Below are 25,121 nucleotides of genomic sequence, written 5' to 3'. Positions count from 1 at the left end.
TCGCCGCAGATTATGCCGAATTGGCCAACTCGTCGAGCTGCTGCGTCTCGGGGTGTGTATTTGGTTTGCTGCACCCGTAAGGGGTAATTTGGCAATTTTGGTACTCAACTTGAGACAGTTCACTTAAATCTAATCCAGAACTACATCAATTCCTAATATATCTCATCAATGTCCAACTTAGTAAGCAGTTTTCGAGCAATCATCGCAAGTCATGTCCTCTCTCATTTTCCCCGTGTAAGCGAACTAAACAGCAAAAATCACATAAAAATAAACCATCATCCCGCTGACTGGTCCGGCTATTGCCTGGCGCCATGTTTACTGGCCAAGTTGAACTCGCCAAAACGGGGCGAGTTTGTCGTTTTGTGCAGTAGACTAGCGTACTCGCTGTTGGAAGCTTGCCCTATCAACTTCAAGGAAAACGAGTCAAGTCTGTCTGTCTGTCTGGTTCTATCCTAACTAAATTGCTGCTCGCGTGGACACTCGCGGACGTTTACGGTGATCCGAAAACGGAGATTGTTTGGGGCTGATGCGTGCGGTGAGATTGGGATGCTGAGTTGACGTTTTTGTGTTTTTGACGGTTTTGGTTTCCTTGTTCGATACATGCCGCATGCTTCAGTAACCTGAAAAATTTGTCGAGGGGTGGGACAAACAAATAAAATATATAAAAATTGAAATAACAAGCATGGTTTTAACATTTGAATGAAAAAAGTGTTTTAAAATGCATTCTACACTCGCCCAGAGGTACTGCAATCTTTAGTTTTCAAAATGTCAAAGTATTGGCGAAATATTTTTTTGTCGAAAAAATAAACATTTTGCAGTATTGTGCAACGGAATTTCACAAAAAATAAAATATTGTTGATCGATCTCAAATATGTAAAATACGATTTTAAACGCAGGAAAATGCATTTCAAATTATTTTCAGTTCATTAGACTTCTTTTTCCATTTAAATTTTGAAGTTTTTTGAAAAAAAATTGTTTATGCCCCTGATTTTTCAGACCGATTTTGAAGGGGAGTGGGGGGGGGGGGGATCGACATAATCTTCAAAAAATATTTGCAACGGCCTTAATTTTATAGAACAATACTTAAAATTGTTCACAAAATACCGTATTTTTCGAAAGTACTCAAATTTTCTAAAATTGCAATATGGGTAATATGAGTATCAAACGAAGTGATTTTTTTTATGCTTTTGCACTTTATTAGAGTCTTTTAAGGGTGCACAGCAAACAAGGAAGTTGTTGTCTTCTTATTCCAAAATTGTCAAAATTACGAACCCAATCCTCCAAAAATCTGATTGTAAAAATAGTCAAACTTTGTTGTAAATAACTTCGAAGGCAGTAATTTAGGAAATGAATAAAAAAATATATAGATAGTTCCCGTAATATTGAAGATACTAAAATCAGTAACAGAAATCTGGGTGCAAAAGCTATGGTTGATGTGTACCGTTAAATAATTTTTTTTTTACTAATTACCGTATTTTTCGGAAATACTCAAATTTTCAAAATAAGCAATATGGTTTTCAAGCGAAGCGAAATTATGTATGCTTTTTCACATTATTAGAGATTATTTTTGGTATAATCCAAAATTTTATAAAAATACCGTATTTTTTTGAAAATACTAAAATTTTTCAAATTTGCAATATAGGTATCGAAGGACGCAAAATTTTGTATGATGCATACACAATTTTGCTAAATTTCGCTTCGTTTGATAACCATATATAACGTATTGCATATTCTGAAAATTTGTGTTTTTGGTATTTTGTAAAAATTTTGGTAAATATTTTCAAAAAAAAAAAAAAAGAGAAAAGGCATACAAAATTTTGCTTTGTTTGATACCCATATTGCATATTTTGAAAATTTGTGTATTTTCGAAAAAATACGGTAATCTGTTAATAATCTGTGAAAATTTTACCATTTAAAACAAACTCTAATTAAGTGGAAAAGCATACAAAATTTCGCTTTGTTTGATACCCATATCGCAAATTTTGAAAATTCGAGAATTTTCAAAAAAAAAAAACGGTATTTTGTGAACCATTTTGAGTACATATTTTGCATAGAAACTTACTAAATAAAAATAAAAATATTCTTAGTGAAAGCATTGAAAATTTACCATGATTTTGTTGAATTAACTTAATTCAACCAAAACATGGTAAATTTTCAACTTGATTTTAGAAAGATTTTAAAAATGAGTCAGGATAATATTATCGACGATAATTTTGTCGATTAACAACTTTGATCTCCCACAGCCACAGTAGGAATCTGTGAGTAAATAGGCCTCGAATTTGTCTGAGAGGACAGGTCTTGGTATTGATCCTGAGAGAAAAATGTACACGACCTCCTTGTCCGGTGGGTCCGGTGGTTTAGTGGTTAGCGTGGTAGCCTCTGAATCCCAGTATGGCCTGGGTTCAATCCCAGACGGACCCGGTGGCATTTTTCGAGACGAGATTTGCCTGACCACGCCTTCTATCGGATGGGGAAGTAAAACGTCGGTCCATTTGCGTAAAAGAGGTTTTGGGTGACTCACCACACATAGGGCAGCGAATGACCAAGAAGGTTAAAGCTGCCAGAAATAAATGAATTAACAACAACAACAACCACACATAACCTTCGGACGCCTAGAAATGAGCAGAAACTTGCAACAGAGACCACAAAAGACCCGGGGGTCGTTAAAGTGGATTACTTTGCTTTGCTCCTTGACTCTGTTATCTCAGTCTGTTCACTGTAGGATAAGGCCCTCAGATTTTACCCTTTGTCTGAGGGCATTATCCTCTCAATGCGACGTTGTCGTGCTTTTTTGTCGCAAGTCGCTTTTTGACGTTCCGTGAAAAATGCGTTTTAAGTTTTGACCTTGAATAAACAAAAAATAGAGCACGCAATGTAAACAATAACAAACACGCTTAGTTTGGGACAATGCATAGGTCCCGAAGTTTGGCTCAATTTCGTTGCCGGATTCATAATTACATATGTTTGCGGTAATCGGGCATGTACGTGTGTCAAACTCGTTATGACCTGAAATCCCTTTGGCCAGTTATCGCATTACAGCAATTTTACGGGTGATCGATTTGGTTCAAAATGCACGTGCGAAAAGATAGCAGGACAACGACGAAATGAAGGATTAGCTGCTTTGTGTAGTTTCAACTCATCAGTTGAAAACAGTTACAATGTTTTTCACGAATCTATTTTATGTATTCATTCTGGACTAATTTCAACACTCGGTATGTTTATGGCACACATTTGCACATCTTCATCTTTCCATTGGCCGCTTTTATTGTTTTACAATGCAGCATAAGTGCCGAACACTGGTCGGCACATGGTGAACTGTTGTAGCTATAGCAATCACCAGAAAAAAAGTTATGAGTTTGTTGAATGATGGTTGCACTAGTCTATCCATTAGCGGGAGATGTATTCTCGTATGTTTCTGCCGTGGCAGCTCACACTTATTTATGAGGTTGTACCTTTTGTTGATTTCAGTGTGTTCAGCATAGGTTCAATGATTGAAGCTTCTCGGTTTTTTTGGTTTATGGTATTTATGAATGGTTTTATTGTTTCACAAGTGGAGATGTGAATGAATTTCTGAAAGCATTTATGACTGCCAGTGACTGATTTGAATATTGAAAAATACTCTTATGGCCAACTTCTTACTTCTTATTACGCTCGCACGAAAACATTGTTTAGCTCGAAAAGCACATTTAAACAATTATTCAAAACTGACAGCTACTGCAGTGGCAGTAACAAGTCGATGAGGCCATCGTCATTACTCAAATTTGGTGTAGAATTTCAGCTCAGAACTCTTTTCAGCTGTACATATTTCTTAACGACTGTAAAATAGACCTCCTCACAAACCATCTCTTCCAGTTGGCTGGCATAGCAGCTCCCAGGGAATCGGTTCGATTGTGTCCCATATTCTCTGTCGAAAACGACGACCACGTGCCGCACGTGCTGTCGTGGAGAGACCACCAATCTTGGAAAACCAAATTGAGAAGGGGAGACGAGCTTGGGAGAAAACCGAAAGCCATTATCGCCGGAAATTGTGAACCCTTCCACGTAATTTGCGACATCCGGTGAAAATGAGACGACGATCTGTCGATGGGGGGTGGTGCCAGATGTACAGGTTTACGAAATCTGTAGTTGGTACACAGAGATAAACCCATTAGCGTGTGGAGTACCGGATGCAAATCCGCTAGAGTCCTTACAGGTCGCCACAGTTTTGAGTTCAACGCACATCCCGTCCTGTTTTAAAGACTCGTTTTCGTCACGCCACCAACCAGATTCGTGCCAACTGTTGTTAATGGACTGAGCCAGCCAAACAAAGCACTTATTATTAGGGCGTACGCAGCATCCCAGAGAGAAAAAAGGGACCGAGCAAATTCGAGGGAAAAAATCTTTTCAAACCAAATTTCCGTAATGATCCGTTTTGTTTTCGTGTTTTTCACACATGCCGGAAATAAACATGGCCAAAGCGATTTGGAGAAGTGGTTCACTTTTTTTTTGTGCTGCTGCTGCTCAAGAGCTTGCTTCCTATGGGAGTCTTCAGAGAGGAGGGGCATGACATGAGTTTCAAGTGGTGGGATATGGGGTGAAGAGCTGGTCGGTAATGATGTATTAGGATGTAGGTGCGATATGATGGTTTATATTTTGGTTGGACAGGGTTCTTGGAAGTAAGTTAATGAAGTGTTCCAAAATATTCGGTGAATCATAGTTTTGATACTTTTTAAATTTACCTCTAAAAAAAAAGTAAATCTTTCCCAGTTCTTGAGGGGAACACCCGTGAAGAGTATCGGGGCCGGCATTTACAAAGCGGATTCAGTGGCAGTTTTTCACTCAACTAATGTTAACATGTTTTAGGTTAATGTTAACATTCCATAGGTCGCCTCCCTAAGGTGTCGTGATAAGGTCCAGTTTGTGACGATACACTACCTTCCCTTTACTAAGCAATCGATTCCAGAAGGGAAAAGATCACCAATTGTGTTGGTCCGAGCTGGGATTTGAACCCCGATCTACCGCTTACGAGGCGAAAGCGTTACCACTAGGCTACGTGGCTCGGTCGTAAATTTACCTCTGATGTTATACAAATCTGCCATTCAGTCCAGATTCGATCATCTGCATATATAACTTAATCATGTACACAGCTAAAAAAGTAGTAATCCAGCTGCGTGTAAAAGGCCTGGGTGTAAAATAAATATTGCATTATTTTATGCAATTTTATGTGATTTTACACCCTGAAATATGTAGCCCATCAGTATGGGAAACCTACTTGAACGAAATGTCAAGCTCATATATGCGTTTATCCTTTCAGCGTTTCATCGGTCTGATGGCCGAGTGGGCTAAGGTGCCAGTCCTCACTGTTGGTGCTGGGTTTGAATCCCGTCGGTTGCAACTTTTTTTTGTGTTTGCAAAAAATGTACATGCAGTGTGTAATATTAAGTGTTTATTTTGACGAAGGTGATGTGCATGCTTTTGCATGCGATTTTACCATCGGATTTTTTGCTGTGTATAGCTAATCTTCCATACGTAACAATAACATAAATATATTAACGCTAGTTTTGCGTAACTTTAACCTATTTTTACATGAAACCACAAAGACAATAGTTCTTCAACCACACAATCCCCAATACACACCTTGTCTTCACGTCACATCATAAACTTCAAACAACCGCGTTAAACATGATATGCTCTCCTGTTTTCATCAATTGTTGCCTTCTGTTGTTTTCCGCTACCTGGCCTCGTATAACAAAGCATCACGCCAACAAAAAATCACCGCCGCCTTCACCGGCTAATGAAACGTGCAAATTCCCATAAAGCAGACGCCAATTCAAGTCAGGCCGCGCTCATCATCATCATCACACCGCCACAAATTTGACTTCGGCTAACGGCTTAGTGGCACAATTATGCAACACGGAGGAGCGAAGCTCCAACATTCACCGCGGAGCGCCTAAACTCAATTTTGCATGCAGAAACTCTGCTACCTCGCGAAGTTCGTACGCGGTTCCCACGACCGGCAAAACAACTTTTACTGTAACGTTCCAATTCGCTCGTTTCTTCGGCGGAACGACGACCCAGCGCACGCATTGATGAAATCGGATCTTCCGGAGCAGCTCACACAAGGTGCGCTCACGAGACCCGAACTAAACTTCCGGCCCTGAACTTCTCCAATTTCTATACGTACGAGAGTGAAACGGGCCGTGCCGGGTAAACCTGACACTGAGACATCTATCTCGTATGCTGTGCCCTCTCTCTCTTCTTCAAGTTCTGTGAGGCCCTTTATGTTGAACGATTCGTAGCACATGTTCCTGCATTTAGCACCAGCGCAGAGGATGCACAAAAGGATACTTGCTACGGGTGAAGGTGGAGGATGCTTCTTTTTAAGAGGAGAGCAAGTGAAAGAAGGAATGAGAGAAAATGTTGGAAACAGATGCAGCCTCAGGAAAGGTCTTCAAATGTTGAGTCTTATTTGCTGTTGAACTTCAACCTCCATACGTGCAGGCAGAACGGAATTAGATTATCAAGAAGGACGCAGCGCCATCTGTCGTGATGGCGTTAAAAAAATCTAGAAAAAATGTGCAACAGATTGCTATCTCTGGCAGCAGGAAAAATGAGGAGCAATCCCATATATCTTGCAGTCAGCTGTCTCGCGCGGATTAACACCCGATACCTATAGTTAAACCATGACCTACACGAATTTTCTTCGTCACGCTGCGTGTGATCTATACGGGCTCGGGATGTTCCGTTAGATTGCCATCTGATACCGCGGGGGCGTGTGCTGCACAGTAAAAAAAATCATGGTAATATTACATCTATTATGTCAGAGAAAATGTGTAATTTTACCTCTGAAAATGTGTAATTTTACCACTTCTCTGGTGTAATGTCAATTTTTCAGTCTAAATTGAGGTAATATTACATCATAAAAGAGGTAATATTCAACCTTCCAAAATTACACCTTCAAAATTTATACAATTTTTTACTGTGTGGTTGTTACATAAATCTTCTTAGTGAATGTAGAAATGTCGGACCCATCTTGTTACAAATTTTAAGAAAATATGGCTTTTCAAATTATATTTCTGGTTCGGGCTATTGATTGACCTTTTACTTGATTACTATCTAATTTTGAAATAAAGTTTTTGAAGAACATCTTGTTTAGAGCTTACCAAATTTTATGAATTAAATTACTGGGCTCCTTCACTAACACAAGGTTCTTAAAATCCTCTGTAATGACTTTTGAATATAAGCTAAAAAATAATTACCGAGCCAACTCTTTCCTAACTGGGTCCTTAAGACCACAAGTTACGATTTTTGCATTTTTTATTTGGCTGAATCTTTGTGACTACTTTCTCTATGCAGCACGATCAAAGAGTCAATTTTTCACCATTGATTTGTTCATACAAATCTGCTTACAATTATAGCAGCTATCCAATCTAATCTAATCGCATCGAACACAAGCTCAGGCAGTATGAAGAAAGTATTCTGGATTTATTCCAAAAAAAAGTGTCCACTGGTTACAATAAAAATTCGATTCTTTAGGTACCGTAAACCGTAATATTTTCCAACTGGTAAAGTTTTCATCAAGATTATTATTTTTAAAACATGTACTGTGTAGATTACACACAAGGTCCATACTCCATTTTTGAGAAAAAAATCAAAGGTGTTTAAAAAAATAGTTGCATTGAAAATTCTTATTCAGAATTCAGGGGTGACTTTGATAGTCGTAGTTTTTTTTTTGTTAAAATCAGATTTAATGCTCTAAAATTTAATTTTTACGTCAAATGAACCACCACTAAAGTTACTAATATAGTTTTAAATAAAAAAATCAATGTAGTTTACTAAGTTTATAAGCTTTTTAACAAAATACATATAAATTTTTGGTAAAATTGCTAAAAAGTCAGAATTTTGTCCGAAATTTGTTGAAACCAGTTTTCTTTCTAAAATTATCAATTCATATTTGCAATTTGTTCTACTGAAAATGCCTTTAAATTTAGAGAATTTTTTTTAAATTATGTTACCTTAAATGAAAATTGTCCAAAAAATCCAAAAAAGGAATTTCGTTTCCCGATAAAAAAAATGACACTTTAAGAATATAAAAATAATACATTCATCAACATTTTTTTAATTATAGTTAGCTAACTTTTTACACTTTTCAAAATTGTATGAAAACTTTTTCTACAAGTACTTTGTACATTCCTACCACAGTCAGAATGATTCCATACCATTTCGTATGTATTTAATTTGTACTCTGCATTTTGCGAAAAAATCTCAAACCTATTAGAGTAACTCCGGCTATCAAAGTCACCCCGGTTTACGGTAAAAATAAGTAACTGTGCCAATTTTAAGCCAAATCGGTTAAGATTTAAGAGTCGCTATAAACTTTTAAAGTTGACGAGAAACATATTTTTTCATCTTTTCAAAAAAGTCTTCTTTAAATCGCTAATAACTCGTCATAGTTAACTCGGATCGTTTTGCGGCCTTGAACAAAGTTATTCATCATTAAATTTTACATAAGAATCTCACACTTGACAATGATTTTGGTGGAATTTTGAATTTTTTGCCATCCATTTTTTCGATTTTTCCCATACAAACTTCAACGATAAATAGCGACTCTTGAACCTTAACCGATTTGGCTCAAAATTGGCACACTTACTTATTCTTACCTGAAAAATCGAGCCAAGGTTTCCATAATTTTCTGTTTTTATTGTCTTCCTAATGGTCCCGAACCCAGAAAATGTATTGCAAAAATTAAAGCGGCCAGGCCTACTACGTTGCATTATGCGCAGAGACAAATTTTGTGAACAGATCAAATTTTACGGAATCAACTGGAGATGAAGGATGCGTGGACATACCGTACCAAACGCTCCGATTCTGTTGTTGAGTGTTGCGTAATTGTAAATTTAGCAAATACACATACTTTTAATTAAAAATTGATGGTTAAAAAGAGGTAAAAATATAGGAGTCAGGGAAACAAGATTTATAGTTTCGAACGAAATTTCGTTAATCATTACATGCTTTCTTTTCATTTGCATAATGTTTTGTTTACGAATGAGAGAAAGTTCCAAAAAATCCCAAACCAGACAGAAACGTTGCACGCTGTAACTCAACAAAGGGACGACACTTCCAATCCATATAATCCAGCCATCACTATTTCGCAATTTGTTCCCCTTTGCACCTTTTCAGTCGTTTCGACATATATTAGTACATTGCGTTTATTTTCGGAACACCTATTACTACACAGGTGCACACAGCAAATAAAGTAGTAATCTAGCTGCGTGTAAAAGGCCTGGGTGTAAAATAAATTTTGCATTATTCTATGAGATTCTGTGTAATATTACACCCTGAAATATGTAGCCCATTAGTATGGGAAACCTACTTGACCGAAATGTGGAGCTCACATATACGTTTATCCTTTACATTTTTCATCGGTCTGATGGCCGAGCGGACTAAGGCGCCAGTCCTTACTGTAGGTGCTGGGTTTGAATCCCGTCGGTTGCAACTTTTTTTTTGTGTTTACAAAAATTGTACATGCAGCGTGTAAAATTAAGTGTTTATTTTGACGAAGGTGATGTGCATGCTTTTGCATGCGATTTTACCATCGGATTTTTTGCTGTGCACTGCAGAGGTTGGAGCAGCCCATGTAGCTCACAGCAACCTTATAGTATCTTCGACCGTTTGACCACTTCCTTTTTCAGTAACTGACCGGCATTCTAGCAAACAACACAACACCTGCACTCTCGTGGAAAACCTGGGGGGTTTTCCCACGCCAATTTTCCCTTACTCGCTGAAGTGACCTTCCGACCACGACCAAGTTCATGTGTTTGGACGTGGACGGCCTTGCCGAATGTTGTGATTTGGTCGTGATTTTCACGCTCGTCGTTGACCAATTTGTGTCACTGGTGGCAATTATCATCTGTCGAGCGCTCGTAACCGTGACCAACCGGTACTGCTGGCGCGGCGGTAATGTCTCCGCCGTCTTGGGTGGTAAGTGGAGTGACTTTCTTGGAGTTGGAAGAAAAAACGCGAGCTAACTTTCCACCAACTCTCACTTGTGCGTTGACTAATTGGATAAGCATGAACTGTGCTGGAACAAGGCTGGGCGAGAGATTATCTCTGACGATAGTGAGCTATAGACAATTGCGCGGTTGTCATTAGACCGGATTATCCGGCGTTATCGGCTAGGGGAATGTGTCGACAAGCAAGATTTTTCTAGTGTGCTGATAAGATATTTGTTTTCTTTTTCCAATTTCAGATTCCGCAAACGGGATGATGGCTCCATCCCCTTCCAAGAGTACCAAAACGCAGCATCCGTCGTTTATAATAACGGCGGACTCGGTGGATACCAGCCCGGTACCGTCCAGTCCGCCCAGTACAGGTGAGTTCCCAAAATGCCAGAATGCTGTAACCCTCTCAGACCTGCATTTGTAGCAGTGTTAAAACTCTTTTTGGTAATACTCTGAGTCATCCAAATTGTTCTGAAATCCAGAACATAGAATCCAAATTAAAAAGATTTTACCTAACCGATTTTAAGTTTGGGGTCCCATAAGGCCTCAAAGGGTTAAGTTGTTCTAGTAATTGATTCACGCCACTACGAACTTGACCCAGATTAGCCTCAAATCGTTGTACCGTTTAACCTAGTTCTACCAGGGAAGTACCTGTTTATTTCCATGTCACATAGTACTTCCCTTATCGTATACGCCAATACCATTCCCTCGTATTAACGTTCTGCGAGGACAGAACCTTCGAACAAAGCACACGCCGCTTGGTCCTTGGTTTATTTATGTGGATAAAGCCAGCCGTTCTGGCAGGTCGTTCCATTCTTCGCTCTTGATGAGCTCATCGGTAATTGCTGACTTATCGATTACGACCTGTTTCGATTGAAACAGACACACACAGACAAAGTGTTCCGGCTGGAGTTCGATGAAAACTTTCTTACACATTGTAGGTACGAGCGATTCGTTGAACTTTGGCCGCGAAAGCTTTTCCAAGCGGAACGAACCGAAGAAGTGGATAGCGGGGAGGGAATGTATCACTGTGCGGTGCAACAATATCGAATAAATCACAGTGGATAGTGGGTTGTACGAGTAGACAAAGTCGGCATTTTTTATGTTGTCATTGATTTATTGATCTACATTTATTAGAACCAGATCACTCGAAGTACTAATTTTGTACAAAATTGTCAAAATATGATCCCACTATGCCAATCTGAAATCGTAGCCGGGTGGCACTTTTCACGGTCGAGAGAGTATTATTTTGTTTTGATTTTCACTTTTCTTCGCCGACTTCAACTCTATATGCAAGAAATGAAAAAAGCAAAAAACAAATATACCTACTCCACCTCTCTTGTATCAAGGATGATAGCAAACGTTTTATAGCGTATAATCTGCATAATGGTTGCGTTGCTTGGCAAAAGTGCGCGCGAGCTTTTCCGCGGGATTTTTTTTTCATACGATGATGATAATTCGTGGTCAGTGAACAAATGAACTTCAATTACGCCGGTGCTGGCGCGCGGTACACTGTGCAATCAAAATCACAAGAGTAGTTGAGATGTTTGAGGCAGACACACACACGCACACGCTAACCGTGTGTATAATCAGATTGTATACAAGTTTGTAGGCGCCACCCAATAGTATGGTTGAAAGTGAAATTTTGCATCGAAATTAAACGATTGTGCGCGCATTTTTCCTTGATTTATGAAGTGTAAATTTTCCGCCACTAATGAAAAAATTAATCAAAATTTAACAAGTAAATTTCAAGCACATTATCCCAACATTTACTACGTCACCTTAAATTGGTTGTTCGAAAGATCAGCAAAAATAATTGTTAAACCTTTCTTTCTTTGAAAAAGTTCTGTTTCAATTTCAAGAGCAAATCATTTGCTAAAAATATTAAAAAGCAAATTAGTTTGATGCAAATATTTTTTAAAGTTTATATCCCTCGATTCATATCAAAGTCGAGAGTAAGCCAAAAAAAAAAGTAAAAGAAAATACTGTTTCAATATTGGAATGAAAAAAGGTGTTTTAAAATGCATTATGCCTAGGGGAGAGTGGGGAGACTTGATCCTTTTTTGTATCGCACATAACTCTGTCAATTTCTCACAAAACTATGAACTTTTTGCATGAATTGAAAGCTTAAGAGCGAGTTTTTCACCGATGTGAAACAGGTCGTATCGAGGTGCTCCGATTTGGATGAAACTTTCAGGGTTTGTTTGTCTATACATGAGATGAACTCATGTCAAATATGAGCCCTCTACGACAAAGGGAAGTGGGTTAAAACGGGCATTGAAGTTTGAGGTCGAAAAAACATAAAAAATCTTAAAATTGCTCACATTTCCGCTAAAATTCATTAGTTCCAACTCTCTTAGATGCATTCGAATGGTCTTTTGAAGCCCTTCAAAATGTGCTATAGACATCCAGGATTGGTTTGACTTTTTCTCATAGCTTTTGCAAATTACTGTTAAAAATGGATTTTTTTAAAACCTTAATAACTTTTGGCAACAGCCTCCAACACCCATACTCCCATAGGTCAAAAGTTAGGGAATTTCATGGACTATAAGCCTACGGTATTAACTTTTTGGCCAATTGCAGTTTTTCTCATAGTTTTAGGATTTTTGTAGAACAATCATTTTACAACGTTAGTTTTTGCCCTGTAGGCCTCCATAGCGGCACTTTTTGATCTCAATTTTGTCATATTCGGAATCCTCGGACAATTTCACGTAAGTTAGAAGTATTGGAATTTTGAATTTGATTGGAAAAAAGCCTAAATGGAATTAATTAAAATATTATTTAGCATTTTTTCGGATTAGGGGTAAAACAAGTTTTCGCCTACTTGATACAGCATTTGACGTATTGAACACAGGGTAAATAAGATCTATTTCTTTTTTCAAAAATGTTTTATTTAATTATTCTTTAAATCAAAATTACAACTCCAATACTTCGAACATACGTGAAATTGTCCGAGGATTCCGAATATGACAAAATTGAGACCAAAAAGTGCCGCTATGGAGGCCTACAGGGCAAAAACTAACGTTGTAAAATGTTTGTTCTAGAAAAATAGTAAAACTTTGAGAAAAACTGCGATTGGCCAAAAAGTTAATACCGTAGGCTTATAGTCCATGAAATTCCCTAACTTTTGACCTGTGGGAGTATGGGTGTTGGAGGCTGTTGCCAAAAGTTATTAAGGTTTTAAAAAAATCCATTTTTAACAGTTATTTGCAAAAGCTATGAGAAAAAGTCAAACCAATCCTGGATGTCTATAGCACATTTTGAAGGGCTTCAAAAGACCATTCGAATGCATCTAAGAGAGTTGGAATTGATGAAGTTTTGCGGAAATGCGAGCAATTTTAAGATTTTTCATGTGTTTTGGACCTCAAACTTCAATGCCCGTTTTAACCCACTTCCCTTTGTCGTAGAGGGCTCATATTTGACATGAGTTCATCTCATGTATAGACAAACAAACCCTGAAAGTTTCATCCAAATCGGAGCACCTCGATACGACCTCTAGAACAAACCGAGCAGAATCTACAAATACTGCCTCTTAAACATTCAACTTGGTTTGGCTGATAAGAGTATTTCATAAGATGAACTCTTCGAATCATGCCAAGCGTTTTAAAACAATATTTTGAACAGGCATTTTCAAAATGTTAGCGGTAACTTGATCCTCCTTTCAACATTTTGAAGAAATCTTAAGCAAAATGTTTCGTATTCATCAATTTTTTTTTATTTTCTGTAAGTTACAGAAATTTCACATAAAACCTGTACGTTTGTGTTCAAAATATAACAAGTTTATTATGTAAAATATTCAAAAACTTAAAATATCCTTTTTTAGACCAAAATTGAGCATGTTTACAAAAGCTGGTAATTTTTGTTTACAAAACTTTTGAAAAATGGTTCAAACTGCAGTAAGTTATGTACAACTATACTAAAGGAAACTACGAAAACCCAGCCCAATTAATTAAGCTTGAGGCTGATTCCAGTGACTGTAAAATGCAGGGATCAAGTCTCTCTAGACGCTCTTTTTTAAACAATTGATTCTAAAAATAGTATGACGATAAATTTAACGTCAAATGCGTATGGGTTTTGGAGTTTATAAGTTTATCAAACAATTTGTGTATAAAAATTATGTTTTAGAATAAATTTTGAATGTTTTCTACCCATATCAAAAACAAAGAAAAAAGATCTCTTGGAGGTTTTATGCAGTACTTTTTAGAAAAATGTGTTTAACTCAATATAAATATTTTTTAAATTTTTTTCTCTGTTTTCTACAATGAGTTTTAGTCAATTTCGCACAATGTTCTAGAACAAAGCTAATTTTTCTACCCACATGCTGACGACATATAGGCTTGGGATCAAGTGTCCCCGGGGATCAAGTCTCCCCACTCTCTCCTACACCTGTCCAGTCAATGCAAAAAAATGCATTTTTTTCTATTTTCATTAAAATTTTGAAGCTCTCGGACATTTGTTTTTGCCTCCAGATTTTTGGAATTAATTTCGAAAGGGGGGAAGGGGAGACATAAATTTTGAAAAATATTTGCAACGGTCTAATGAAAAGTTATAAAAATAGCAAATTGGAGGAATAAAAATTCGTCTGAAATTTAATAAATAAACTACAAGATATGCTAGCACAAAAAAAAATAAATAAACAGGAGAAATCAAGTTTTTCATTATAGAAAATTGGTTCGACATAACCAGAAAAATGGTTCCAGAAAAATTGGCTAAATTTTTGATTCGACAAAATAGCTAAAATCGGTTTAAATGGCAGAGTTATAATTTTGTAAAAAAATGTGTTTTTTTTTTGTAAAAATCGAAGAAAATGGCAATTCATTGGACGGTTTTGTTATTTGACCATTCGGGCTCAAACTCAATCAATTTCAACGAAATATCTTTGCAGTTCACTTTAAGCAGTTGGCCTGGCCGTTGTGAAAAGAAAGATGTTGAAAGAAATCGCCCCGACATTCTTCACGATGCTTACAAAAGAATGGCTGATTAGATTAGATTAGATATGAAAATTGTATTTTTTGGACTACCCTAACACGGTTTAGGTCACCGTAAAGGCCAAATAAAACAAAAAAACGGGTCTAATTATTTTGACCATAAAACCCTAAAACCAATTTGGGCCTGATCGGAAAACTTTTTTTTTCTAATCTTGCTGTTTTCGTGGGGAATTGATGATAAAGTATAAATATGAGGAATACACCTAGTACATAAACCCTTCCAGACCAGAATTTTCAAAAAAATATTTTTTTTGTTTATGATGAGAAAATGATCACCATACAAAAATTATAGGCTACCCTTGAAAATTTTAATTTTTGGGTTATAAATGACTCATCAAGCCTGAAAGGGTATAGGGTAGATAAAGTTTTTAATAATTTTACGAAAATGCGAGAAATTTTAAGATTTTAAAGGTTTTTTGGATCTTTAAATCCGTTCATCGAATCCTCTCTGTGGTTAACACAATGAAGTAGGGCTGACCGCTTTAATTTTTGTATTACACTTTGTGTTACGAAGCAGCGCGTGCAGTCCCCGAATACCCCCCGGCAAGATGCGAAGAGCAACGCGTCTTCTGTTGATGTTGTCATCAGCTTTCTTCTGACAGCTGGTTTGACGGCGGATAGAAACGATGGTTAAAATCAAAACAATCCTCAGGTGAAAAGAGTAAGTGAAATATATCACTGCGCGAAAAGTGTTTGTTAAAGTTTCCGGTAAGAGGGCACGATTTGAATTAGTTTGATTAATAATTCATGTAGTCTGGATTGATTAAGTAAGTTGAACTTATTGGGTTAACGAATTTTAGTATTTATCCTAAACTTTCCACTAAGTGAACTAAGCGCTGTTTGGGTACGATCGTATCAGGTGAACGACGAGGTTGGTGGTTAGAATCTGCTAGCGGGGCGAGATCGTACGGCAGCATTGCGAATAATTTGTTGGAACCTGCAAGGAAATTGGGTGACCGATGTAAGAATTGTACTGTTGAATTGTATGGGCAAACACTAATAAACTACATTTAGCTTTTAGCATAGCATTACTGAAAATCAACAGTGTGGCTCAAAAGAACCGAAATATTCCTTCCCAACATAAACTAAAAGATCGCCAAAAATGATGTCGTGCGGCCCTAGTCAAAGTTATCCCGGCCAGAGCTGCGCTGAACATGATCCGGACGGGAAGTTCGAGCGCCCTCTACACTGGTCGGGGTTCAACAACGATCGCGAATTCATCAGCAGCAGAGCCTTACCGGAACACACTTTCGTAGGTTTCCTTGACCGACAGATGTCTGAGGAGAAAATCGGAGCGGAGAGTACGAGATCCCGTAGACGTGTGGCTGGCCTGAAGCAGCAGCTATTAGCCGTGCAGGAAACGTTACAAAAGAGGCGGCAGGAACTGAGCGAAATGCAAGCTCGAATCGATCACGATTACGAAGAGGATCGCAGAAAGTTTGAGATGGAGTGGGAGATGCGCTACAATAGCCTGCGATTGCGTGACGAAGTTGTGGCCGGGAACAGTATCAAGGCTGGAGAGGAGCAGGACGAGGAGAGCATGAAGGATGAGTTGCTAGATCGGGTACGGAGGTACAAGGTCGGAAGTACGAAGGCGGAACTAGCGGAGACGACGAACGTTGTTCTGGAGAAACTTTTCGTGGCGGAATCAGGATCAGGCGCTAGGGTGGTCGACATGGAGCCACCAGCGGGCACATCCGGTTCAGATCGCGCGTTGGCAAGTTTTTCTTGGGATTGCGAATCTGAGGAGCTCTCGTTAGAAGTTTGCTTTGCGGAAACGGCTGTACTAACTGGATCGGAAAGTAGTCTCAATCTTGCATCTGCCACAAACACTCTATCTGCTGAGATACCAACTTTCCCGAATATCATTTCCGGGAACTCATTTGCGAACGATCTGGTGTATCAGGACGCTTCACTGCAAACGTCCAAAGACTCCGGCCGTCCGGAACAAGCGGAATCGTGCATACTGCTGGGCGGACATGATGAGGATGTGGACAAGGTACGGTTGAAATCAGGACAGCTAAAGTTGAAGCATGGAGAACCCTCAGGGCAAGCAAAAGGAAAGCCACTACAGAGGACTTCTCCAGGGCAACAAGCCTTAGACCAGGAGCAACAACTTCCACCGGAGCCTACATGTCAGCCGTCGCATAGCAACGCGTTGTCAGAATCTACCAGAGGCTGCCACGAAGGATCGTGGCAACTTCTTAACTGTGGAATGACAGTAGATGGAACAGTGAATCGGTTTGACCAGTCACACACAAGCAGCACGTTTATCAACACTTTTCGGAGGTGTGGATATTCAGGTGTTGACAAGATGGTGATAGGGTTGAAAGCAGGAAAGAAGAAGTTGTACGTGCACACGGAAGAATTCGAACGACCGAGTTTGTTGCTGATGGAGCGGTGGTGTGTGATGAGTGAAGAACCAGCGTCACGCACACCAAAAACTCGACGAAGCGATTCGCGATGCGGAATCGTTAGGTGGAGGTACACCAATGTATCGGGCAGGAGGGACTACGAAACAGTCTTTCCAACGAAGGCGCAGGTTGACGGTGTGACGACGAACCGGTGGGACCGGTGGTTACAACAAACAATTTGCGCCGAAGAGATTGGAGATCAGGAGGACAAGGTCGGCAAAGACGATGTCTTGTATAGCAGGCGGTTAGGTACAATGCGAAAGCTGGACGAGTACGCGCATGGCCAACAGGAACAGTCGGATCAGCCAGAACGTCGTGGGACATCCGGAATTCGCGTAGTCACCGATCGCCAGCCCGAGAGATCGTCAATGGAGAAGAACTCAAACGGGCCGAGCATCGAGGATCACGACACCCAGATGTGGTGTGTACGCCAGTATCAAGACCGCCGATCTGGAGATCCGGTGACCCTGAGATCTAGATCCTGGTTGAAGGAGCGCCGGGAGCCGGATCAATCTGCTGAATGTGAAGAAGACGAGCTATTTCCAGTGGGTCACACCATGAGCTCAGAAAGACCGTTGAAGAGCAGCGTATCCTGCGACTTCGCGGGTGGTCGAATGTGTCAAGCATCGTCGAATGCAGAAGCAAAGAGCTTGGAAGAAATCGTGTTGAGTGATGTTGGAGATCACAAAGGTGTGGTGCATTATGTGGGATGCAAAAAAGTACAAAATGTTGGTAGGCAGACGTCGGCTGAATTTAAGAAGCAACCAACAGTGCAACTGGTGCGCTTCGATTTTGAGGCGTGTAAGCCTGACCCGGAAGGTCCGGACCAGCATAACGGGTCGGGGTATGTTACGAAGCAGCGCGTGCAGTCCCCGAATACCCCCCGGCAAGATGCGAAGAGCAACGCGTCTTCTGTTGATGTTGTCATCAGCTTTCTTCTGACAGCTGGTTTGACGGCGGATAGAAACGATGGTTAAAATCAAAACAATCCTCAGGTGAAAAGAGTAAGTGAAATATATCACTGCGCGAAAAGTGTTTGTTAAAGTTTCCGGTAAGAGGGCACGATTTGAATTAGTTTGATTAATAATTCATGTAGTCTGGATTGATTAAGTAAGTTGAACTTATTGGGTTAACGAATTTTAGTATTTATCCTAAACTTTCCACTAAGTGAACTAAGCGCTGTTTGGGTACGATCGTATCAGGTGAACGACGAGGTTGGTGGTTAGAATCTGCTAGCGGGGCGAGATCGTACGGCAGCATTGCGAATAATTTGTTGGAACCTGCAAGGAAATTGGGTGACCGATGTAAGAATTGTACTGTTGAATTGTATGGGCAAACACTAATAAACTACATTTAGCTTTTAGCATAGCATTACTGAAAATCAACAGTGTGGCTCAAAAGAACCGAAATATTCCTTCCCAACATAAATGATGTTTTTCACTAACATTTCGTATATGTTTTAGAAAATTAATCAACAGACTATGCCTCTACGCATTTTTTTCCGCTATGGAAAAAAATTGTCAAACATTTTGAAAAATTTAAAAAATAAATTTGTGAAGATGTTAATTAATCTTGATACAGAGAATTCTTCATCTTTGGGTGCATGTTTGAAACACGTAACTTACGACCACCAGGATGGATCGTCAAGCATCAACTTTTTCACTCCAAAATAATTTAATGCATACGATCATTTACTCTTAAAGAGCACCGCCTGTTGCAGCAAAATTAGCACCAACTGATCAGCTGCAATCGAATTCCGCCGATTCACTCCAGTTTTCGCACACATTTTCGCTAATGGACCATAATTTGATTCATCGCTTGAGAAATAGTGAAACAATACAAAAAAATAAATCACGTATCACCATCGAAAGTGAAAATGCACATATGTACACGAGATCGGCTCAATTAAAGGCAGTTTTTTTTCGTAAGATTTTTTGCGGCGGCGCTAATTGAATGCGAAACGGCTGATCAACGGTGGTCACTGTTGGCGCGAATAATGGCAGATTTTTACGAGTCTATTTTTGTGAGTTGATGGCTTCATTATTGGCGTTGTCGAGAGTGGGTCGCAAAAATTGACGACGACCGCTAAAATGGATTTGTGCAGCAAGTGGAACCGTTTTTCTCGCAGGGGTCAATGTTAGGTGGTCAAATTATTAGCTCGTTTAATTTAATGCTTTGCTGATTTTTGTGAGTTTCGTTCGTTGTTATGACTAATGTTGAGAATATCTTGTTCCTTTTATTTTGCAGACGCACCCAAGTCGCAGTGCTCCTCTCTGTCAGACGGCGAATCGTTCGAGTGCTACGGTGACAATGACATCTCTATTTCGGAAAACGGAGGTGTGGACCTGGAGCTGGCCCCCACACTCAACTCCACTCCCAACGGGTATGTATCGCACACGGGATCTCCTCTCAAATCCAGCAAGGTTCGATTGCTGGTCCCTAAATTCGACTTTTATTTAGCCTTTTGCCGATTCAGCGAGTCTATTTTCGCCCCAAATTATAAAACCCAGTGGAAAACTCTTCGATTTAATTTTACTCTCTTCTGTTTTCTGCATTCGTTTGCGCCAAATTTGTTTTCTTTTCCGATTTTTCCAAAAACCCGTCGTCCCGTCGCGTAGAGAAAATAACAATATCAATACCAACGGCATCACCCGACACACATGGAGCCGCATGAGCTTACGCGGTGCGCCTAAGAGGTATGCAACATGTTCATTATTTACTGTTTTCTTTCCCCAAAAGCACCACCATTCATTCATTCATTCATTCACTGCACTGGAAAGCCACCTTTTCCATTCTCCTCGCACAGTCCAATGAAAAAGCTCCTCTCTGTTTGAGGTTCGTTTCCAATGTGCAAACCCCGACTTTGATCGAGTTTGCTTTCGTTCATTTTGCACGACGATTCATTCATTATTTTGCACCAATCTCCCCACCACGATCAAGTTCATTCTCACATGTAGGTATTCATGCTCACTTTGTTCATCTACTTTCAGCCAAAATAATGATAATCTGCCAAACAGACGATGGGGCTCGATGAGACAGTAAGCGAACGACTCTTTTTTTTTATTTACTGTTTTTTCGGTTTGCTTTTATTTGCTCGGTTTTATTCTCCCGGTTTGCTCTTTTTTTGTTGTTTGTTTTGATTTATTTAGTTTGATTTCTGTGTGTGGTTTTGGGATTTAATTTGCTCGTTAATTTATGGTGTTGGCTTTTCTAGATTAGTGAGTGATTAGGTTTGGCTAATATTCCGTTATGTTGTTGGATCCGAAAAAAAATCATTTAAATTAAAATTGTCTTGGAATGGATATCATCTAAACAAAGGCAACATGCACACAAGTTTTATATCATTATATTTCCAGATTGATGTAAGCAAAGCAATCCAAATTGATATATTTGCTTTATTTCAACATGTGAAATCAATCATAATTATAAAAGAAAAGTTTTCAAAAAAATTATATCGAAAATTCTGCTTAAAATCAGCATGTTTAAGCTGTTATTTGTTCTGACTCAAATTTAGTTTGAATACTCCTTTTTCAAACTACTCATACCTACTCCTTATTTCCGAATGACTAAACCCATTTCTCAATAATCAGTATTATAGTAATTTTTACAATATTTTTTTTTTGTATTTTTTGATTTGGCTCAAACTTTGTGAACCGTTTTGTGTCATTGGTTCACCCATACAAATCTCCATACAATTTTGGCAGATGTTAATTCTTTTACAGCAGTGTTCATTTCTAGAGACTTTTTGATAAGGTCCTATAAACATATGAAAGACAATAGCTTATAGGACCTTTAAAAAAAACTCTGGATTTTTTTTCACAAAAAATCAATTTCCCAAAATCAGTATTTTTTTATTTTTCAAATTTTTTGTATGTTTTAGGGGTCAAAACCCCGCATCTTTTATGCCATCGCATCTTTTAAGCCATTGGTATGGACCAAAATTTTGCCGGCGAGTTATGACTTTTTTTTAAATATTGATCTTTTTTTAAATTAAAATTTTGTACTTAATTTTTTTTTACTATTTTTTTAATTTAAAATCGAATTTGAACCTTCACAAGTTTTTTGATTAGGTGCACCGTTTTCAAAATATAGCCATTCAAAGTTAAATTTTGGCTGAAAAATTCAGTTTTTTTTAGATATTGTCCATGATTGTCCATTCCTGAAAATATTGTTTTTCAAAAGTTCAGAAAATTTCCTACCATTTCGTCTAAGAAACATTGAAGATTGGACCACTGGTTGCTGAGATACTGCGGATAAAAGAAAAAGAAACAGGAAAAATGTTTTTGGGTAATTCTCTACCAACTCACACGAAATCGGGAAAAGTTGCCCCGACCCCTCTTCGATTTGCGTGAAACTTAGTCCTAAGGGGTAACTTTTGTCCCTGATCACGAATCCGAGGTCCGTTTTTTGATATCTCGTGACGGAGGGGCGGTACGACCTCTTCCATTTTTGAACATGCGAAAAAAGAGGTGTTTTTCAATAATTTGCAGCCTGAAACGGTGATGAGATAGAAATTTGGTGTCGAAGGGACTTTTATGTAAAATTAGACGCCCGATTTGATGGCGTACTCAGAATTCCGAAAAAACGTATTTTTCATCGAAAAAACACTAAAAATGTTTTAAAAATTCTCCCATTTTCCGTTACTCGAATGTAAAAAAATTTGGAACATGTCATTTTATGGGAAATTTAATGTACTTTTCGAATCTACATTGTCCCAGAAGGGTCATTTTTTCATTTAGAACAAAATTTTTCATTTTAAAATTTCGTGTTTTTTCTAACTTTGCAGGGTTATTTTTTAGAGTGTACCAATGTTCTACAAAGTTGTAGAGCAGACAATTACAAAAATTTTGATATATAGACATAAGGGGTTTGCTTATAAACATCACGAGTTATCGCGATTTTACGAAAAAAAGTTTTGAAAAAGTTACTTTTTGCGTTTCTCTTTGTTTCGTTGTCCGTGTCTGTCGCGGGTGACCATGAACGGCCATGATCGATGATGACCAACTTTTTCAAAACTTTTTTTTCGTAAAATCGCGATATCTCGTGATGTTTATAAGCAAACCTCTTATGTCTATATATCAAAATTTTTGTAATTGTCTGCTCTACAACTTTGTAGAACATTGTTACACTCTAAAAAATAACCCTGCAAAGTTAGAAAAAACGCGAAATTTTAAAATGAAAAATTTTGTTCTAAATGAAAAAATGACCCTTCTGGGACAATGTAGATTCGAAAAGTACATTAAATTTCCCATAAAATGACATGTTCCAAAAATTTTTACATTCGAGTAACGGAAAATGGGAGAATTTTTAAAACATTTTTAGTGTTTTTTTCGATGAAAAATACGTTTTTTCGGAATTCTGAGTACGCCATCAAATCGGGCGTCTAATTTTACATAAAAGTCCCTTTGACACCAAATTTCTATCTCATCACCGTTTCAGGCTGCAAATTATTGAAAAACACCTCTTTTTTCGCATGTTCAAAAATGAAAGGGGTCGTACCGCCTCTCCGTCACGAGATATCAAAAAACGGACCTCGGATTCGTGATCAGGGACAAAAGTTACCCCTTAGGACAAAGTTTCACGCAAATCGAAGAGGGGTCGGGGCAACTGCTGTGTGAGTTGGCGGAGAATTACCCTTTTTTAAGTCTCACCCAAATAATCCTTCATTTTCTAATGTGGTTTTTCAATGTTAAAATATGAAACATTCGTGAAATTACCCGATCTTTTCGAAATCAATATTTTGAATTTCTTTGAATCAAGACTAACATGTCAAAAGGGCCAAACATTCAATATTACTCCCTTTTGAAATGATAGTCTTTATTGAAAAAAAAAAATCAAAATATTGTTTCGAAAAGATCGGAAAATTTCATGAATGTTGCAATTTATCATATTCGTATGTGATTTTTTTTAAATTGTAAAGATTTTTTTCAATAACTATTTCGATACTTTTCATGATATTTGGAATTTTCGTTTTGTTTCCAAAGATTGCAAATAACACTAAATAAATATTTTTTTAATCCTTAAATAAAAATAAAACAAACTTTTGTCTTTGCTGGTATTTGTAACTTAGAGTTTAGAGTGATTACAGATTTTTTCATGTATTTGGTTTTTATTGTAAGGAATTAAATATATCGTGAAAATAAACTGGTTTTATCAAATTTTTACACAGAATTTTGATGTGGATGTGTACAAATTGATTTCATTAAAAAGGAACTGGTTATGTCTCTCAAAAAAGAAAAAATGTAGAGAAATGTTTAGAAAACCACTATGATAGTTTCTTTCAATGTATTTTCTAGAGCATATTTCCCCATCATCAGTTGAATAAAATGAAAATCTTTCTTTTTCAATTAAATGATTTAGAAGGTTTCAAAAATTGTTTTGATAAAGGAACAAGTTTACTGTAATAATCTTAAGTTACTCTTCTCACGCCAATTTTCCTTTCCCTACAAAAAAAAAACAAAGACCCTTTCTCCAAACGCGAGCTGCCATGCTCCTCCGGCAATAAAATCGGTGACATAACCTTCCATTATAGTGGTGGTGGTAATCTTCAACCTACCATCTCGTCGATCCACCGAATTGGTTCCATCAATCACCAACCGCTGCAAGTAAAGCGACATCTTTCGGCCAGACAAAGGAAAGCATCTCTTATCGGGAATCAATTTCACCCCGGTTAAACGGTTTGGGTGCACCTTTTTTGTTTACCTTTGGAAGGGTGCGTCCATAGATTACATACGGCTACTTGGAAATCATACTAAAGTTGCGTGATTATTTTACGAAATTTATTTACTTATTTGTTACAAAATGTTACAAATGTTTTTAAAAACTATCAGCAAACCATTCATGAACGCTCCCTTTCGCTAAACTACCAATGTCACGTTTATCAGATGTTGTTTACCATTCCTCAACGTTGTCGTTCGTCATCGGCTTGATGGTGGTCAATTTCTCTTTTCGTCCACTTTGGGGCCTTAAATTTGGTCATTTCGTCGTCTACTCCACACAGTAGCTGCTGCCCGTTACTAGTTATTTTCTTTACATCTGCTTGAGAAAACTCGGTCCCCTTTGAAGACTTAGCTACCGCTCCAAACCGTCTTCGATGACGGGGAAAATCATAGGAAATTTGAACAAAACGTTGTGGGGCCACCTGAAGCTGACCTTCCTTTGTTCACCGCCAACGTAATGGAAAAATAATTTTCGGAAGTCCTCCTCCCCCCTCAGGGGTGTAATCGTTGACGATAATGCGCTTGTGTTGCTTTCTTGGCTGCTGGCGCCAAAGTCAGACTTCAGCGAAAAATTGAAGGACCACTTAGCTGTGATGGCTTGTGTGGTGGTTGTCGTTGGGGTTGGCAATTTTCTCGTCGTGTCACTTCCTGTTCCCCATCCAAGTTTTTTTTTCTTTTCTCAAGTGGCTGAAAAATGCCGCTACATACCGCAAAATGTGACATGTTTTTCTGCTGTTTGCATACTTCGCACAACATACCGGCTCGAGCTTGGCGTGTTAATCAATCTCGTCTCCATTCAGGTCGAGCAACTCTTCCCACCAAGTCTCGCTGCCGCTGCTGGTTCCGTATGTTCCTTAGCTGGGGCAACTCTTCAGATGTTGCATCAACATGCTGTCGTCAACTTCATCAGCTGGATCTGGAAACCTGTATTTGTGTGTGGCTGCAACGTGACTTCCACATCAAACAGAAGAGTTGGTCTCTTTCATGTTGGCATGCTGGTATGGCATACCTGTGCGGTTT

General features: G+C 38.4%; 1 protein-coding gene across 5 annotated transcripts in view; it reads left to right on the top strand.

Moving 5' to 3' along the window:
• The window catches only part of LOC6048682 (rab11 family-interacting protein 4B), a 182,010-nt gene that overhangs the window by 43,346 nt on the left and 113,543 nt on the right, over window positions 1-25,121 (top strand). Inside the window, exons 1-5 of one of the 5 annotated variants that reach the window (XM_038251552.1) lie at window positions 9,729-9,960; window positions 10,229-10,351; window positions 19,630-19,765; window positions 20,001-20,078; window positions 20,373-20,420. In XM_038251552.1, the coding sequence (XP_038107480.1) occupies window positions 9,792-9,960; window positions 10,229-10,351; window positions 19,630-19,765; window positions 20,001-20,078; window positions 20,373-20,420 (554 nt within the window). In that variant the 5' untranslated portion in view covers window positions 9,729-9,791. Of the gene's footprint in view, window positions 1-9,728; window positions 9,961-10,228; window positions 10,352-19,629; window positions 19,766-20,000; window positions 20,079-20,372; window positions 20,421-25,121 lie in introns of those variants that run through there. The other 4 variants (XM_038251554.1, XM_038251558.1, XM_038251556.1 and 1 more) reach the window with 4 other exon arrangements.

The sequence above is a fragment of the Culex quinquefasciatus genome, chromosome 2, assembly GCF_015732765.1.
Source record: "Culex quinquefasciatus strain JHB chromosome 2, VPISU_Cqui_1.0_pri_paternal, whole genome shotgun sequence".
Taxonomy (NCBI): Eukaryota; Metazoa; Arthropoda; class Insecta; order Diptera; family Culicidae; genus Culex; species Culex quinquefasciatus.
This window is presented reverse-complemented; position numbering and strand designations above follow the sequence as displayed.